The sequence below is a fragment of the Podarcis erhardii genome, assembly GCF_964252035.2.
Source record: "Podarcis erhardii genome assembly, chromosome: 7".
In the NCBI taxonomy this organism is placed as follows: domain Eukaryota; kingdom Metazoa; phylum Chordata; class Lepidosauria; order Squamata; family Lacertidae; genus Podarcis; species Podarcis erhardii.
The window spans coordinates 24,120,975-24,140,750 of NC_138511.1; the positions used below are offsets into that span (position 1 = coordinate 24,120,975).

At 47.3% G+C, this 19,776-nt stretch overlaps 1 protein-coding gene and 1 long non-coding RNA gene across 6 annotated transcripts in view; one reads left to right on the forward strand and one right to left on the reverse strand.

The window, feature by feature from the left end:
* Window positions 1-12,246: 12,246 nt before the first annotated feature.
* Window positions 12,247-15,197, reverse strand: LOC309347047. The gene is made up of 3 exons (XR_014158790.1): window positions 14,965-15,197; window positions 13,105-13,138; window positions 12,247-12,518 (listed from the first exon to the last, which is right to left on the reverse strand). It is a non-coding gene; the product is annotated as an uncharacterized lncRNA (long non-coding RNA).
* Window positions 15,198-15,226: 29 nt separating this feature from the next.
* Window positions 15,227-19,776, forward strand: part of PRDM16 (PR/SET domain 16) — a 447,195-nt gene continuing 442,645 nt past the window's right edge. For 2 of the 5 annotated variants that reach the window (XM_081870802.1, XM_081870803.1), the window contains exon 1: window positions 15,227-15,447. In XM_081870802.1, the coding sequence (XP_081726928.1) occupies window positions 15,411-15,447 (37 nt within the window). In that variant the 5' untranslated portion in view covers window positions 15,227-15,410. The remainder of the gene's footprint in view (window positions 15,448-19,776) is intronic. The other 3 variants (XM_081870805.1, XM_081870806.1, XM_081870804.1) reach the window with 2 other exon arrangements.

A 19,776-nucleotide genomic window follows, 5' to 3' on the forward strand; every position in this document is an offset into this window, starting at 1 on the left:
CCCCACCCACTTCAGTCTGCTCTCTGCCAGCTCCCACCTGCCTGCCTTCCTACTTGCAACCAGTCCAGCGGGTGGCACTGTCCATCAGCTTCCTGCTCCTTAGTCTTGGTGTTGCCCTTGCAGAACTCAACAGCGAGGAGGAAGACGATGGGAACAAAGCCAGAAGTTATCTTTGCCTCTCATTGGCAAGTCATAATGGGTACCACCAGCCTCTACTTCCCTATGCCACCAATGGCAGCTAGGACTGTGTTGATTTTGACAGTCACCTTCACCCTAAGGCCCAGGACATCATGATTTCTGTTCTCATCCTGAAGCAAAGTTCTTAACCTGAAGCACTATTTCTGGGTTAGCAGTCTGTAACCTGAAGCGAATGTAACCTGAAGCGTATGTAACCCGAGGTACCACTGTATTTGTTTATACTTCGCCTTTTTCACTGGTAGAGATTCAAGGTGATTTACAGATGGAATAAGTGCAGCTAAAATTAAGTGCTCAAGAACACAAATGAATGGAGTAACCAAGCAAATAAGCACAGTGCTGACAGCCCAATGTCTCCTCTGAAGTAAGACTTGTTGAGTTCAATGGACAGTGTTTGCTGGCTTCACCCATACACTTAGAATCATAGAACTGCTGAGTCAGAAGGGGTCCCAAGGGTCATCTAATCGAAGCCACTGCAATGTGGGCATCACAACACACGGTTCCCCATCCAATTTGAAACCATACCAGATCCTGCTTACCTTTGCAAATGTGCTAGCAGTTTTAGTTTATACATATCTCCTCTTCTCATTGACTTCAGTGGAGCTAGCTCTCAGTTAAGGGGGTATAGGACTGGGGGCTTAGGTGCAGAGAACTCATATCACATAAATAGGATAAAGATAAAGGTAAAGGGACCCCTGACCATTAGGTCCAGTCATGGCCGACTCCGAGGTTGGGGCACTCATCTCGCTTTATTGGCCGAGGTAGCCGGCGTACAGCGTCTGAGTCATGTGGCCAGCATGACTAAGCCACTTCTGGCAAACCAGAGCAGCGCATGGAAATGCTATTTACCTTCCCGCTGGAGCAGTACCTATTTATCTACTTGCGCTTTGACGTGTTTTCGAACTGCTAGGTTGGCAGGAGCAGGGACTGAGCAATGGGAGCTCACCCCGTCGTGGGGATTCGAACTGCCGACCATCTGATCGGCAAGTCCTAGGCTCTGTGGTTTAACCCACAGTGCCACCCGCATCCCTACAAATAGGATAGGTGTGCATAAAATAAAGGGATACTAATATAGATAAACTTGCAGAGTTGTTGTTGTTGTGTAAGAACACAAATGCATGATGCTCTTTGAAGAACACACAATAGCATTACAGGGATGCTTGTTGTGGGTTCTAAGTGTGGCTCTAAGTGTGTTTGGGGGAGGGTCTTGTAGAGAAGAAAATAATAATAATAATAATAATAATAATAATAATAATAATAATAATAATAATAATATAGCACCTGTTTTGCATGTAGAAGGTCCCATGTTCAATTCCTAGCACCTCCAGGTGGAGACTCCCTGCCTGAACCCCTGGAGAGCTGCTGCCAGCCAGTGTAGACTCTACTGAGTTAGATGGACCAGTGGTCTGACTTAGGCCAAAGCAGCTGCCTATGTTCCTATCTTCTGCAGTGCGCGCACACACCCTCCTGGCAAAGCGGCAGAGCAGCCTAGCGAAACTTTTTCTCTCCACACGCCCTTTTTTTGATTGTATAGTTCATGTCCCTTCCTCCTCCCCCTTCGGCCAGGCTGTTCCAGTAAGCTCCTGGCACGGAACAACCTGAATTGAAAATAAAAGGAAGCGGAGGGGGAGACCCAAAGCACCCTTTTTCCTTAGCCAGGAGCGGTGCCTTAATTTAAATTATTATTTTTTTGGTCCCTTGTTGCAGCTGAAGAAGTTTTCCACCCACCCCTTTAATACTTGGGCATTGCCCTCAAAGGAATCGTTGGATCCTGCCTTCGCTTCTTCTCCCCCCCCTCCCTCCTCCACGTCTCTTCTGGGGAGTTCTTGGGTCACCATCCTCCCCACCCCACCCCACCCCACCGCCGGTGAACGAGGTCCTGAACTCAATTAATGGCTAATAATTATACAGGCGCAAAGGCGGCAGGGGCGAGCGAGAACAGGCAGCAGGAGAAAAGGAGGGAGGTGCGGATAGTGGGAGCAAGTTGGGGAGAAAGGGCCCCGATTCCGCGCCAGGTTGGCTGGTTGGTCGACGGCTCGCCAAACTGCCTCCGGGAGGCGCGGGATCTTTGGAAAGGAGTCAAGCGCGAATTCCGTCGCTGCTCGTTGGCGGGAGGTGTTAATCCGAATTAAAAAGAGGGCCGTCGCCTCCTTGTTTTAAAAACTTGCCTCTCTGGGAGTGATTGCTCTCTTGGGACTCCTTGAACATATATATTTTCTCTGTGCGTTTGGTTTCTCTTTTCCCTTTAAAGCTGCAACCCCATTTTAAAGAGAAGAAATACCTAGGCGCGCATTGAGGGCAATGCAGATTTACTTATGAGTAAGCCCCAGAGTCGTCCGCGGCTGGACTTAATGGTCAGGGGTCCCTTTACCTTTACGCCCCTCTAAGATCAGAGCTCTAAGGCTTCCATCCTGTACCCGCTTTCCTGGTCATAAACCCCAACATAACTCAGTTCACTGCCGAGTAGAGGCAGACTGGGAAGATTTCTGTCTAAGGTTGGAGTAAAGTGGAACTTTCTCTTGGATCACCAACTCAAAAGTTTACCGCCCCCCGCCTTTTAAGAATGTCTTCATCTCTTCTTACTTTGTTTTAAACCATTCTCTGCAGCCGTTTGCTGGAAATAACTTGAGCGTCGTTTCAGGTTTTCGGCTGCTGGCCGGCAGCGGGTCTACTCGGAGGCAAGCCTCACCGCTGCGGCATTTATTTTTCAAATCCGGCTAGGCAGCCGGGGGCTCTTTTGGAGACGCAAAGCGCGCTTTGGCTTAAACGCTCTGTATTCTTCTAATAGATATTATTGTTTGCTGCAATAAATGCCGGTTTTAAACCAGCTGGGGGAAGCAGCGACTCTCTGATGGAGCCCATCTTTCCATTGCTCCTTTCTGGTCCCTTAAAACTTTAATTAAAAATAAAATTAAAATCCTGGTGGATTTTCCACATCCCATAAGGAATGATTGTTTCTTTCCCCCCCATAAAAACCCTCTTTTTTCGGGTGATGCATTTGGCTAATTACGTTTCTGTCAACAGCAGGAAAAAGGAGGCGGTCGTGTTGGGCTCGTTTGAAGCTCGTTATAATATTTGCGCTCTCGTGACTGTTAATTACCATAAATTAGGCGATTGTCTGCATAATTGTCATTATTGGGAACCTAATCATGGGTCTGTAGCCGACCTCAGTCCTACTCAGAAGTAGGAGCTATGAAATGAATAGACACGGCTGGTCAATGATGTCAATGGGTCTACTCTGAGTAGGGCATCATGGCTGCATCCTAATAACTTGTGAACTAGTACCTGTGAATAAAATTCTCCTTTTAAAAAATCAACCATTTGTCACGACGACGTATCTATGGCTTTAAAAATGCAGCAAAAGAAAAGAAAAGAAAAGAAAAAACCGATTTAGGTTAATTTTTGTTCGCTTGTGGGTGGGAGAGAGTTACCCGGAGGCTTTAATATTTTGGAGGGCAGGGTGGGAGGGGGCAAAACAAGCAGATCGGGTTTGCAGTCTTGGGTTGGGGAGGGGTCTCTCTAGCCGAACCTTTACAATGTTACTTAAAAAAAAAAAATTCAGCTGCCAGAAAGCTGGTGGAAAAAAGGAACAGTAGCTACCTTTGAACAAACCCGGACCAACCTTTTTGTGTGTGCGTGTGTGCATTTATGTCCTTGGGGTGCGAGGAGGAGGGGAGGAGGGCGGTGAGTTTTCAGATCTGGCATGGAAAAACTTAAAATAGTCCTATAAACGGGGTTTTTTTCTTCTTCTATTGCAAAACGCCTGGGCAAGAAACGTTTAGCAATCAACCGCGATCCCGCAGCCACTTCAGGCTGCCTGCTCCTGCTTTTGAAAAAGGGGGAAGAATACAACGAATCTGGAGGCGTTTCCAGGCTTTTCGAAGCCGTAATTAACACCGGATGGACCCTTTTAGACGACCCCCCCCCCCGCCGCCGCCCCCGTTTATTCTAAAGCCGATTAAAGAACAGTTTTGAACAGAGGCATCTCTGCGTTAAAAAAAAAGGATGTATTCCGAGACTAAATTTCTGCCTGCCCTTCCCTTAAAGCAAAACAAAAAAGAGTGTAACCGATTTCCAAACGTCCTTCTTTTCTTCCTCTTGCTTTTCTGTGCGTTTGTTCAACGCATCCACAGTATTTCGTTGGAGGATTTTTATTTTTATTATTAAAAGAAACGGCTACAAGGGAATGCCCCGCTTTCGTGCAAACCTGCACATCAAGGCATATTAAATCAAAACTTTAAAAAATGGGTTAATGCATGTTAGCCCTTCTCGAGTCTTCCAAACTCTCCCAACGCGTAATATAGCTTATTAGCTGAAAGTGGAAATCGTTTTAAAAGAAGGAAACCAGTTTCTGAACGGTCTCTTGCCGGAGACTGTTGCTATCCAGCCGTCGGTAGGTGATTCCTCGTCTCCATCCTCTCAGTTAAGACTCTTTTGAAAAGGGGCACGATCCCGCACTTTTAAGCGTCCTGGCAATCGCTTCGATTTGAAATGGGAGAGAGTTAAAGCGCGTGAAATCAGTGGCATTTTCAAACTCTGTAAACCGAGCCTGTTGCATGTTTACTCGGAAGTAAAACCTCCGAAGACTTCCAGCCCCTTCGGAAGCGAGTATACCACGTAGGCTTCAGTTGGACTTACTCCCAATTAAGTGTGCCTGGGATTGGAGTACATACTCCCAAAAGTGCAAGTTTACTCCGAAGTAAAATTAACTGAATTCAGTGGGACTTACTTCCAAGTAAATGGGCAGAGAGGCAGCCTTGGTCTCTTTGCTTGGTCCTTCCCGCTATTATAAGTAGCTGTAGGAACAGAAAGCTGGTGAGAAACATGGAAGGAAGCAAGAGTTGATATTTCAGCCGGTTGGGAAGGCAAACATTTTACCCTGTGTATATGTTTAATATATAATATTGTCAACAAGTATTCTTTAGGCGCAACAAGAATGTGGATGGTCAGAAACAGGAGAACGAAATTTACGATATCAGTTGTTGCTGCTCCAAAGCGTTATTGTTATCAGATGTAGTGCTGTTGATTTGCATCAACGTGAGTCCTGCTCAGAGTAGACCCACTAAAATGAACGGGCACGACTAACTTAGACTCGTTTATGTCTATGGGCCTGTGCTGAGTAAAGTTAATAGGATAATTGTTCTAGTCAAAGTTAGACCCCTTGAAGTAAATAGACCTGATTGACTTGGGTCCAACAATATCCACGGGTCTACACTGAGGAAAACTAAGTTGGATACTGTACTAAGTTGCTGCTATTACCACAATAATAACACGGTTGAGATTCATGGCATTGCACAGAGTACCATATACCTTTATTTACAATAGTTATGTTTGCAATTTGTCTTTACAATGGGGAGTGGGGTGGGGGAATAAGTGTCTGAGTCGGGAAGCCCAAATACACCCCTCCATTAGGACCAGGCGGCCAAAGGAGCTAGCTGCCTGCGCCATCTTTTTCGGGAGAGAGATGGAGGATCCAGCTTGCCATTTTCTCCTTCAGCCGGTGGCTGTGGGTGGTTCTGCGATTTCCCACACTCCTGTCTCCAGCTGCCCCCTTGCGATTGCAAGATGAGCTTCGGGGGAGCGAAGTGTGTGCGCGTGTGGACAAGCGTGCCTCCTATCTACACACACCATTGAAATCCTTCGGCGAGGAAGCGTTACCGCTTATAAAAAGAAGATAACATACGTTTCCTCCTTGGTCGATATAAATAATAATAATAATAATAATAATAATAATAATAATAATAATAATAATAATAATAATAATGGCAGCGACCAGTTCTCACAGTGCCCCTCCCCAGGCGCCCATGTCGGGCAGCGCGCAAGCAAGCAAGACCTGAGTACAAGAGCGTTTTTCCCCGCAGCCAGGAGTGGCACGTGGTGGGGGCAACCTGAATGGACCCCCCCCTTAAAAACGTAATTAAGCCCTTGCCTAATGCCCTCTCCCTGCAGAACTGGGTATGGTAAGAATCAAGCGCTCATGCCATCAAATCCTCCGGGGGAGGAGATTTATTTATTTTTTAATCATGAACTCAAGGCCTCCTGATCTGTCCATAAAACCCCAAGTATTTTAAGCTGTGCTAATTCTACGGAACTCTGAGGCCAGAGGCAGCCGAAGACACACAGCGCCCCCGCCCGCTCCCCCCGCAATTATTTATTTTTATATAACTTCTTAACGTATACAGTAAGCGCTTCGTTCCTTTGGTTCACCCAGCACATATATTTCGCTCTCCTCGGGAAAATCCCCATTTCCTAGGCTCCCCCGTCCCCCGACCCCGAAAGCAGTGAGTAGCACCGATTTCATTTAATAGGCTTTACTTCCGAGTAAGTGCAAGCAAAGGAACTGTAGATTTGGAGTCCGGTTTTTTGAGGACCCTGGAACAACCCGCTCTGAAAATCTGACTCGCGAGGAAGCGGGGGGGGGGTCAAGAGCAGTGGCGTAGCGTGGGGGGTGCAGGGGGGGCCGGCCGCACCGGGCGCAACATCTGGGGTTAGGGCAAATCCACGGGTTAGGGGGCGCAAATCCACGGGTTAGGGGGCGCAAATTACTTGCCTTGCCCCGGGTGCTCACAACCCACGCTACGCCACTGGTCAAGAGTTTACTTCCTTGAAATGGGTCCCGCGCAAGACCATTTGACACTGCTCAGGTGTATGTTGTTTTTAAGGCGGGGACACCTCCATCCAAAGAAAAAATCCAGCCCGATCCTGTGTTTGTTTCCTGGGAAGTGATTTCCACATGATTCACTGGAAAAAGGTTACGTAGCCACCATGCCTTTAAGGCGTACATCGAAGCCTGGAAACCGTAGTTTACCCATAAATCCTAGCACATACGAGCTACAGTTCCCATCGTTCTTTTTTTGGGGGGGGGAGGTGCTCCAAATGTAAGCGCAGACCCTATGCAGGTGTACATCAAGCCCCCTTGATCTCCTTGGGAGAGCTTTTCGCCCATTCACACCCAAGACAAGTGCTTAAGAATTAAGATGCATATTGATGGAGCTACACATGCATTATTGTGGAGAGACGTGGAGTCCGAACCGACGCGCTGTCAAAGGTGAAACTCGACGCCCTCCACTGTGAGAGGCGATATTACTAGGCATCGCCTCCCTGCGAATTGTTATGAATTGCCCCCTTTTTGGGGGTAGTGGGAAGAATATCGATCGGGAAAAGCAGGCAGGGAGGTAGGTCGTCTGGGCAGCGTTAGCGCAGAAGAATCATTCTAGGGCTGGTAGACTTGTCTCCCTCCATGGAAAACCACTTCACCCAAGTTATGATCTCCACACACCCCAGCCCTGACTTTATTTTTATTTATTTACAAGAGTGGGGCAGAGTAAATACCCCCAAGGGGAGTGAGGCTAACCCCTTTCGCTTGCCTTCCATAAAAATCCAAGCTAACCTAAGGAAAACGGGAGGGTGGTAACATTCTAGTCTTCAAGACTAAATCGATAAAGGTTTCTAGTCCACAATATATATGTGCGTGCGTGCGTGTATTGAGGGCTAGATATTTGTATATGGAGGGATTCTTAAGGAGAAGCAGATGCATGCACAGCGAAATCTAGTTAATAATGGCATTCTCGACCTGAAAGGACAGAGGAGAACAAAACGGGTTGAAAGGGACACTCTAACCAAAGGGGTCCATCCAAGTGCAGTGTCTTTGAACCCTCCCTTTAGGTCATCCACATTCTGCCTTGTCTTGTGGTCAAAGGAGTAAAAAAATAAAATTCTACCAAGCGCAAAAGTCGGCGGAAATGGATACAAATCATTTGGGGGAGAAGGAAAGGACACCGTTACCTGTGAACAGGCCTTATTGAACATTGGGGGTGGGGGTGTTACTTTGGAGTAACCAAGCACAGACTCGAGTTCTGCAGACACCTTGGAAATAGAGAGCAGCGACCATATACAAGGAATCCCTTTGCTCCTCCAGGTTGATCTAAACTCCCTCTTCAGTTTCTGGAACAAGGAAGACCGAATGGGGGGGGTCGTTGTATGTGTTTCCCCCCTAGTTTTATCAGGACTGGTCTATCTGGTTTTCCATATTAAAAGGCAGCTAGGAACACCCCAGCGATAAATGTGTTTGTGTGCATTTTAGATGTAAACAGGGCGGTGGCGAGGGGAGGATTAAGAAGCGGCGCAGTTCCTCCCCAATCCGGTGATAGCTCTGATCCTGCTCCTAATTCGGTTCGCAATTCGTAATCCGAACCAGCCGCGCGGAATTAATTGCTTTCGCTTTGCTTTTTAGTGTGCGCGTTTCAAAGAACAAAAACCTAAAGTTTAAATTCGCGACTTCTGAGGAGTGCGGTTGTGCGCAAGAAACAAAAGCTTGCGGGCAAGCATCGCTCCTGTATGTGTGTGGCTTGGCCTTCAGCTGTGATCCGCAACGCAATTAAGTTTAGACCGAAACAATTCAAAGATGGAACGTCATGGCAATGCGCCGAGATGGGGTGACGGATGCCTCTGGCACCGAATTGACTTCGGTTTAAGAATCCGGTTGTGCAGCCTAAGGTACCTCGCAGGGTTGTTGTGAAGATTAAATGGGGAGGCGGAGAACTATGCAGCTATCTTGCAGGAAAGGTGGAATAATAATAACAACAGTAGTAGTAGTTAATTATATGGAAAACTGCGATTGTGTTTATTGGCATCATCGAGGTGACTACAGAGCTGCTTTGAGAATAAATTCCATTGGACTCATTAAAATCTTACTCCTGAGTAAACATGCCGGCCTGTGTATCCACGTGGGGGTACATTCGTCCGAACCCAGTTGGGACTGCGAGTTTATTATAATCTGATTAATGACCACAGGTGCTGTTTTTCAAAACGCTGCGTTTCATCCAATGCGCTGCCAGTCACCAACTTTTCATCTGTTCTGGAGAAAGCCTATTCTTGTAAAATCCCTTCTTCTACTAACGCCCCCCCCCCATCCCTCGTCCTTAAATAAGTACCCCCCCCCTTTGAACTGACAAAAAAGCCAACCCAAAATCCCGTGCCCTATTCTAAAATTGATTTCTAGATTATCGAGAAAGGACGTGACTGCACTTTGAGGGAGAGAAATTAATTCATCATGCAGATGAGGGCTTTTCTAATTCCTCTACCATCTCCTGCCCGTTTCTTGACTGCTAATAAAATAGATCATTGATTGTATAAAAATAATGGGGGGGGCAATCTGCGGGAAATATGGAGTTGAGATGATAGACAGGGGGAAGGGGATACACACACGCACACCGAGAGAGAGAGAGAATATAACTCACACACAACCGAAGAAATACTTCGATTAATCGCAATCTGCCATGTAGACACAAACACCTGCCTTTAAATTTGCTGTGTGACCTCTTTTAAATGGCTTCTCAGCAAATCTTTCAAAGCATCTCATTTCAGTGACGCGCACCTATTCTTCGAAGGCTCCCCCCTCTTCTCCACTGAATCCCCAATTAATCCTAATTATTTGGTGTCACTTTGGGTTTTGTTTTGGTTTTTTTAAAAACCAAACCAGCCCTTGGAGGGTGGTCATCCAACACCCTCCCCGCTTCCCGTTTCTCCCTGAATTTTCAAAACCTGTTTCTTTAACAAGCGCGATCCTCTGCCTCTGTATCGGAACGGTCCGCTTGAGGCTGCCAACCTTATCCGCACGCGGGCGGTAGTCAAAACTCGTTGAAGTTCACTCAAAGGGATTTACTTCTGACTTGGCGCGCGTAAGCACCGCGCTTACGACACTTCCGGGACCACCATTCTGAACCTTTTCAAAAAGGTGGAGGGAGGGAGGGAGGGAGGGCACCAATCAAAGGGGGAACCTAGCAGAGGAAATTCGGTTTATGTTTACCCCGAAGCGAACCTCCTAAATTTATTAAGTACCATTTATTAAGTTGGTGCTAATTATTATCAATAAATGATAGTACATAATAAGAGTCATCCGTGTTCAAAAGAACTATACTTCCCATTATCCTGTTGCTATTCTTGCCACAGCCCTCTAAGAAAAAGCAGTAGGAATAGTCCCAACTTGGTTTATTCGGAAGCAAGTCCCATTGGAGACCTGCCACGCAAGTGCATCTTTGCAAGCTAGTCACCGCCGGATTGTCTCCCTAGTGAGTTTAGATGGCCAATGCGGATCCGAAGCGCAGGCCCTTTGATTCAGGACCCACCTTAGCCACTGGTCTCTGGGCTATAAATGTCGCTTTGTGAGCGAACTCCGGGAAAGGTGAAACTTAAAGCGACAGGGTGGTTTGCTTTGCGCGTTGCGCAATTGACTTCACTTTTGATACTCTTTTGAAAAGGGCGGATTTTGAGATGGCCCCAAAGAGCCAAATCGCTCCATTTCTGCCCTGGTCATCTCTTGGAAACTGCCAGAGAAGTCGCTGACTTCTCCTCCCTCCTAACCCTCACCGGGGCCATGCTCGGTCGCTTTGCCAGACCCACACACCTGAGATCAACCTGCCCTATAAATATTAAGGGGAGGTAGTGGAAAGAGAGAGATTTTTGCAAATTGGAAACAAGCGGGGGTCAGGGACACAAGGAGCGTGATGTGGTTATTCTGCAAACAGTCACTTGACCGTTAAAGGGGGCAATAAGGCCTAGTGGCCAGAGCGCTGCAGCTTTGACACGCAAGTTCAATTCCGCTTCCCCACCCTCTTAGGCAGCTCCCTGGGGGGGGGGTCACTCCAGGCCAACCCCCAGCAGCCCTCAGCCCAAATTCGCCACAAGGGTAAAACTTTCACATCATGTGCTAATCATTCCTCACACTTTTTAGCCCTGAAAAGTTCGGTTCGTAAACCGTAGGGTGCAATCTAGAAAAAAAATAAATAAATCCGCGGGGTGTTGTTGCTTTTAAATCTTACTGGTGGCGGGGGTGGGTGGGGGAATTTCCTTCAGAGTGCAGCAACATCTACAGGATCGGGTTCCAACTTTCAAGGGACACCAACTGCGATCCTAAACAGTAGGACATCATACCGGATCCAGCCGGACGCACTCTCCCTGGCAGATGGGGGGGGGGGTAGAGAGTAACTGTCTATATGGATCGCGCCCCCGCCTCTCCTCCTGTTCACTAGACTTTTTGGATCTGCTGGTGTTCGATGGAAAAAATCGTTTAGGGCCTGTCTTAAGAGACACACTTGGCACAGCCTACAGTTGTTGTTTACGCGGAAGTAAGTCCCACTTAGCGTTTCAGCCTTGCTGTCAACCCCCACGAGCGATGCCCCCCGCCTTGAAATATTTAATTCCAGCTGGGTTGGATACAGCTGAATATTTCTAAAACAATCTTGGGGAGTTTCCTAAAGCATCTCCTAGCTGGATTTTTCACCCCTCGAGTTCCTCACCCGGTATTGATCTTGGAGTGGATTGCGAATTCCGCGGGGCAGAGAACCTGTCTGCTGTTCTATGTTATGTTGTGGAGAAACAACCGCCACAAAAAACAAAAAAACAAAAAACAAAAACAAAAAAAAAACCCGAGAAGGAAGTTATTCTCATTCAAGGGCCCGATGTATCCATGCTTGCTTTTACACGGAAGTAAATCCCATTGGCTACGGCGAGACTGACTCTTGAATTAACCTGCTTGGGGTTAGGGGCCCCTCAACTCAATGTAGGGCAGCAATTAACTGAAGAAACAGCGTAGACTGCCTTTAGTAGGTTTACTCAGGAGTAAGCACACTCATGCAGAATATATATATATATATATATGCGCAAAAAACACGCGGAAAAAGAGTGCGAATTAAGAACACGTGTTCGTTTACACGCACAGGTGCAACGCAAGGATGTTTTCGCATTTTGAGGGGGAAAAAAGTCAATCTGCTTTTAGCTGGGAAGGGGCAGCTATTGGTTTCTCCACTTTGAAAACATTGACTCGGAAGTTCCCTTCCAATCTTATTATTTAAAAAAAATCTCAACGTACTCTTACAATCCTTATCATCAGAATTCAGATTCAAACGCATTTATAAATAATTCTGGACAAATAACTCTCCCACCCCCACCCCACGCCGTGCTTTGAGAGCCTACATTTAAAACCAATTCCATTTTATTAATTACTTGATAAATAAGCAACGCTTTTTAAATAATAATAATAATTCGGCAGGCTTTGTTTTATTATTTGAATGGCTTTTAAAATTACCAGCTTTATTACAAGTTTGTGGAAACAGAACGGGGTGGGCGGACGGGCGGCGGAATCCCAGAACCTGATTGAGTTAAATCGCGAGGGGTTGGAGTAACTGAACCTCAAGCACAAAATGAAGAAAAGGAGAAGGGGACTTGGTTTGTTACCTTTCTTTTCCGTCCCCGTCCCCCACTTGGAAATATAACAAATGTTTTCAGACCTCCTTTGCCCTGACCACAACAGGATTAATATAAATCTAGATACAAAAAAGAGAAAATCTTCTATAATCTTAATAATAATAATTTATTTCATTGTACTTCATTCTAGTAAAAAAGTATGCAGTTTTCAACCTCAAACTTTATTCTCTCCTCATATCTCCCACCTGCCGGTCGGCTGCTAACCTGCTTTTTTTATTTTTCTGGGGGTGGGGTGTGAACGCCCCTTGTCCTGTTTCTTCTCTCCCCCCCCACCCGCATTAAAAAAAATCTGGTTTATTTTCTTGAAGGCTTCTTGACATTCCCTTTCCCTTTATATTAAACACGCCACGCAATGTATCCTTTCTAGTCACCATCTCTCCCGGGCCCTTGAATTCCCAAAGGGAGTAATTAATTAATACTGACCCAGCCAGGCTATTTACTCCTGGGAGGGGGCCTAGTGTCCTCTATCCACTTTCCCATTTCCGGGGATTCCTGAAAAATTCAAGAATCCAAAGATCCAGCTTCCTCCATTTCCATCCATTGCCCAGGAGAATAGGGTCGTTTCTATAAGGGACAACCAAGCATTTTAAATAGATAATGATGATAATATATATATTAATTAAAGGACCTTAAAATGATACTTACCACCTTGATCCCTTCTAAAGCAACACCCCCGGACCTGTAAAAAGCAGAGTCCAACATTCAAGTGGAAAGGCTGTCATAATAAAAATTAGTTGGAAGAAAGGAGGAGTAAGAATAGAGAATAGCGTGTAAATACATATATATGTATGAACAGGAAGCGCCGTAGAGCAGGTGAACTTGCTTAGATCAGAACCCCATGTTTTTTTGTTTTTGAGCAGGACACATTCATCGCTGTGGCAAAATAGGTAAGTCAGAGATCAGAGAGAGAAGGAGTCGGTGCCCAGGCTGCCTGAGTGGCTGAGCTCTTCCATCCTGCGCATACTTACTTGTGAATTAGCAGCTTGCCACATTTGAGTTCATTGAGCCTTACTCCCAAGTAAGCTTGCATAGGAATGCGGCCCATTGGGTAAAAAACAAACAAATATGTAATGTCTTCCGAGTCAAGCTGCCCGTGGGATCGGCCAGTCTAACTAGGCGTTAAAGGAGCCCCTTACTCCTTACTTCCGAGTAAGGCCACAGCGATTCATTGGGAACGTTTCCTGGGGGCTGGCAAGGTTCCTGAGCTCGTGGGAAGTCGTATTGCGAAGTTCTGGTCTGAAGTGCTTCGATCCTGAAGGCTGCTTTGCAGTGCTAGCCCGCTGGGGAGCCAAGACCCATTCAGCTTGGCGGAAGCTTACTTCAGAGTAAGCCCAGGCTTCAGCAGCGGGTCGCAGCCCAGATGCTTCCCTACACACACACACACATCTCGAGGACCCACGATCAGGTTTTAGCGTGTTTTAAACAAGCACCACGATGGAGACAGAATCGTTTAAACCGGCTGGTGGAGAGGGGGGGGGGCTGGGAGGAGAGAGAACCGAAAGCCCCCAACCCACCCAATTTTTATTGTAAATGGATTGAGGACAGGGTGGGAAAGAATGCGCCGATCGTTAGGAAAACGAAAGTCGTTTGGGTGTACAGGGGGAGTTTTCATTTTGCCCGCCAGATTGGCTTAAATGCACTAGAGTGGAATGGGGTGCACGTTTTTCGGTAACGGCGCAAAACTGGGAGAAAGACACGGTAAAAGGTAGAAGAAGTCTGTGCACCTAAACATCGTCTGTGCACCCCTGGTAATTCTATAAGCCCCCGCCGAGTAGGGAAGCGGCCACAGCTTCTGCAGTCAACCTCAGCCGCGGCTGCGATCTTCCTCAACCTGCCTACCTGGAGGTAAATCCCACTGTAATCAATAAAACAAAAACTTCCGAGTAAACCTGGCCTTAAGGAAGGGTGGGGGAGATCAGACATCCATATATTCACAATTGCCCGGAATGGGTGGCTGGGGGGCGGCGGGGGGGGGAGAAGAGTAAGCCCCTGTGGAAGAATGTGGGGCGTTTACTCGCGAGTAAGCATGCTGCGGATCATGCGAGAAGAAAGCGGGTGTGTGTGTGTGTGTATATATATATATATATATATATATATATATATATATATATAATCATAATATATCATGATATATCATATATATATATAATATATCAGGCGTGGGGGGGGGGGGGGAAAGAGACCATCGCGACTGCCCCATTGATGAGAATAGCAGCTAATAGCCAAATAATAGCAAAATCATTAGATCTGTAAAGTTGAAAGAGACGGCTAACTAGTGACCAGAAAATAATAGATCTGCAAAAGGGCAGCGTGCAATTGACCAGCTGCAACGGACCGGTTGCTAGGAAAATAATAATTAGACCTGTAAAGTACAGCATGCAATGGACCAGTTACCCCCCCCCAAAAAAAAAAACCCCAGCCACATACACCCCCCCAACCCTCCCCGTCCCACCCCAGCATAGCATAGAAACCATCGTCCGAATAAAAAAAAAAGGGCAAAGTCACCTCTTCCTGGATGTTACCTTCCATCTTTAAATATTGTCCACTGGGGAAGGGCAGCATGTAAAGGGTTAGGGAGAGAGAGAAAGGTCGCTTTTTCTTAAAGGGGCAGATCAGGGGAAGTGGCGGGGGGGGGGAGGAGGAGGAAAGGCTGGGATGGTGCTGCGCTCCGAGGAGGTGGGGGCAGAGATAAGTGATCTGAAGAAGAGGATAGGACCACGGAAGAGAAGGGGGGAGGTTAAAAAAAAAAAAAAGCCACACACACATACACACACCAACCCCAACCCTGATGGTGATGAATACATTGGAAAGTTTTTTTGGCCCCGGAGAGGGTGTCAGATTGAATGCTCTGTGCGCATGTGCGAAGGTGTCCAAACTGACAATGCTTGGGAGATGAAGATAGCGCGGCAGAGCTGTTGCGGGTTCAAGGAGGGATCCGCTCCGCCGTCAAGATGAGATCCAAGGCGCGAGCGAGGAAACTGCCCAAAAGTAGGTCCCCTTTCTCCCGCGAGGGGGAGATCCCCGGCGAGATCTGGCGTGGGGGTTGAGAGAGAGAGGGAGAGAGGGGGGGCGCGCGCTGAGCAGAGGTGGGGGGGAGCCATGGGTGTCTGGCTGGTCGGCCCTGGGGTGGGGGGACGACAACGACGAAGTCGAGCCGATCGCCTCCTCCTCGGCCGCCCTGGCCTCGCCGCGGCCGGATGAGCGCAGCTGGGCGAGCCGGGAGCGAGCTCCGCGCCGCCACAGCCGCCGTCGCCGGTCTCTGCGCGACGATCGGGGCAGCCTGGCCAAGGCTCCCCCCGCCTCTCCTTGCGCTCCGAGAGTTGTGCTCCGCACCCCGCGATTGGTGGGGTTCACCCGTCTAAGGATCTCGAGGCGATCAAGGATGGCAAGGAGGAGGAAGGAGGGGGGATCGGTTTTTTAAAAAAATGAAAAGTAGGGGGGACACAGGGAGAGCTAACGAGAGCGAAGCGAAAGTTAGCTACAAAGTTGAAGCCTGCAACTTTTTTTCTCTCCCTTTCCCTCCTCCTCTCTCCTCTTCGCCGAGTCGTTTCCAAGTTCTTGTGAAATCTTTTTTTTTTTTTTTTTAGTTCCCAGCTTTTGAAATATAGTGGGCGCTAGAGATTCGCGGCTGGGAAGGCAAAGCGAGGTTTCCCGAGTAGATGGGGAGCTTGAGAGAGAGAGAGAGAGAGAGAGAGAAGACAGTGGAAAAGAGAGAAGGGGAGGGAGAGAAAAAGGAGGCAAGGGGGGAAGAGAGAGAGAGAAATATATATATTTATAAAACCAACCAGGCGAATAAAGAGAGAGAGATTTGGATGGAAAGAGGCAGAGAAACTGGAACCCCAAATGCAGCTTGGCGTTATAGATATGTGTGTGTGTGTGTATGTGTATCTATCTAGATATACGCAGTGAAACTGACAGGAGGTGAAATGGACAAGTTTCTGGAGCTCTGGCGGTTGTCGTGTTTTGAAAGTGAGCGATGGTGGGGTTCCTGCATGCGCCCTGTTGCAGAAGCAGTTTCTGTCCCCGATTCTCGCGCGCACGCTTGGAAAAGGGGAGGGGGATGTGGAAAGTTTGCAAATATATTCGTGTCTCCTTCCTCTCCCCCCCCCCCAATTTCTCGATCCCTCGTTGCCGGGGGCGAGGAGGGGGGGAGTGGAGGAGGAGAGAGAACCCTCATCATTCTCCAACGCTTGTCATCGGTTACCAATGAAATATTAAAAGATGGCAATGAGAAAAGAGGGTGGGCGGATGAGAAAGAGGGGGGGGCAAGTTGTTTGCTGCGCGATCTAAGATACTTTAGCTGTCAAATGACGATAGATCTTCCCCCCGCCCCATCTCCCACTTTCAGGATTTTTGTAGCAAAAATAATTTAAGTTATTTCTGCGTTGTTGCTGCTCTTTTAAACTCCGAAGTTAACACCGCGTGCATTTCATTCTGGCAGATATTTTTTCATTGTTTTGTCTGGAAAGCGGGAGGGTCTATTCTGTGTTTTTACAATCGCTGTTGTCTGTCTTGATTTTTTTGTTTTAATCTTAATTATCATTTGGAAACGGTCTGTTTTGTTTTGTTCCCCCGCCCCTCGTTGAGTTCCACGCTGAAACCGGACGCGAGATTGTGGCTGGTTGAGGTGGAAGCGCGCGCGCGGGTGGCTGGAGGGGGGGGGGAGGAATGCCGTAAAGCTGTAAAAATAAAATACCTGTAAATATATTTGCAAATATAAGGTGACGGAAAGCTATCCAGGGGAAGTTGGGAGCTGGAGCTGGCGCTTTAATCCTGAATACGTTTAAATACTTTTTAAAAAGGGGAAGGGAGTTTGTCTCTCTACTCCGAAATACATTTACTCGGTAGTGAAAGTTCTAATGGATTTTCAACCATGAACAGTTTGCGCCAGGAGATTTCGAAAGCTCACCTAAGTTTTGATTCTCTCGAGAGAGCGAGGATCTGAAACTCCTGCCTTTAAGTCTTTGTGTGTGCGTGTTAGCTGTGTTGCCGATCGTTACAAAACTCCAGCGGATTTCCACCGCCGTCCCCGAGACAAGTTAAGAACCCGCGACTCTCTCCTGCCTTAACGATTCAAATCCCCGATTTCGGACACCTCCTCCAGACTCAGTTCAAGGTCAAGGCGCCCCCCGTTCTGAATCCTTCCTCCTTCCAGTCCCCTGCATGCTCGTCTCCAGATCACCCCGAAGGAAACAAGTGGAGATAGAGATTTGCAACGCTGAATGTCTCACACTTAATGCAACTCCAATAAGTGAGATCGCAGCCCTAATGGACAGAAGCACGTTTCCTGCGGTTTTAATGGAGCGGTCCCCTCCGCTCCAGGCAGGATCTGTCCAACACCAACTTTCAAACTCCCTTGATTTAGTCTCTACTTTTTCGGAAGGGCGAGAGTTCAAATAAAAAAAGAGAGAGAGAGAGAGAGAGAGAAAAGAAAAGAAAAGGCAGCGGTCTTCCTCCTGCTGTTTTAACGTAATCAATAGTTGGATAATTTTTCAAGGCGCAAAAGGAACAAGCGCGCAGGGCGCGCAGGCAGCCGCTTGTCCTCCTTGACAGGCCCCGCAATTTTAACAGGAACAAATTCCTGTTTTCACAGCTCTCTCTCCCCGGACCGCTCCCCACCCCCCAGCCCGCTTTTCCACTACTGGGTAGAATCGAGGAAGGGAAGAAAAATTGATCTCCAAGCAGGACCTCGTTCCGCCTCGTGTCTTTTTACCGCTGTATCAAACTTGGGGAACGGCTGGACTTTGGTACAGCAACATCTTTGTAATTAATACTATAATTTTTCAATAAACAGAAATATCGGCTCCCTTCCCTATATATCTGTCTCTGCTGCATTAAAAACAATCACATCCAGAATGCCTCAGGTGATATATGTAAATTATCTCTCTCTCTCTGTGTGTGTGTCTTTTAAAAGCGTAAATTAAAATTTGTCCATTTCATCAGGTCGGAGTGGAAACGTCGCTGTCATTTTCCCCTTATGAGCTGAAATGGACGAGACCTCAGGTGTGGTTGAATGCTTCCTTTGGATAATTTCAGTCTTAAAGGCTTCAGTTCTGTGCCCACTTACACGGGAATAAGCCTCACTGAAATAAAAAGCGACTTGCTTCTGAGTAGACTTGCTCAACCTTGCGCTGCAAATGTGTGCTGGAGAGTTTAGTTCATTCCGCCCCCAGGAGGGCAGTTCCACTCTCTGTGTTTTGGGGTTCTGGATGTACATGGGGAGGGGGAGATGATTAAAAAAAAATGTAAATGGTTTTCAAAAACTTTTTTTTTTTTTTTGAGCCGCGCAAGGAGAATTTCTTTCTGCCCCCGCCGTTTACCACTTGATCCAACCTGGAAGTGTCTGTTATGAAAGTCCTGATTAAATTCAGCTGTTTTGATACCAACCCCAGACTCAACAGTTTACAGCCCGTGGAAGGAGGAGGGGGGGCAAGCCCTTTGAAGCTGAGGATGCTTTTAAGGTTCCCCCCCCCCTTCTAAATACAGTAGTCCGGGTTTCCAGATCCCTGGGGCTTTCTGCACGGAAAACGTTCGGTCCTGATTTGCAAGCGATCGTTGCTTTCGCATTTATCTCCGGATCAAAAGCGCCCTCAAATAACCATTCCTCTCCAACACGGGCCTAATGCGTTCGCTTCCCCCCTCCTTGCCCTGAAATGCCTGTCAAGTTTTGTTTGTGTTTTGAAATGCTGATCGGGTATCTTAGACAAAATAAAAATTGAAAATCATCCTCGCTTCCTTGTGACTGATGCAGCCGAGGAGGTAAAGGCGAATCAACGTCTAGCTGAATGTGCTGTAGTAGGATTTGGTTTTCGGTGGGCAATATTTCCAGCAGATGGAAAGGGGCCTCTCCGGAGACTCCCGGTTCCACGACATGTTTTCGCTACGAGGAATGTGATGTGTGAATGCGTGTGGGTTTCGTTTCTTGAATGGAGCCCTTCACCGCGGCACCTATGTGAAGATGAAATTTTAATTTCTCCAGACAGCAGTCCCTTGGCATGAACTGGGATGGCCTGTGTGTGTGTGTGTGTGTGTGTGTGCAAGTTAAATGACACCCCCCCCCAAACACACACAGCTGAATAAATTCATCCTGGGCCCTGCAATCCTATTCTCGTTTAGCTCCATTGAACTCAGAACCCAGTCGACACGTACAGAACTGCCGTCCTACACGCGCGCTGAGCTGAGAAAGCAACTTGTGGCTTCTTCCTCCCGAGTAGGGCTGCATCTCTGGATTAAAGAACTCCAGAACAAATCCAATTATAAAGTGTTGTGTTTTTTTAAATAAAAAATTATTATTTAAAGGCAGGCGCAATGAGCACC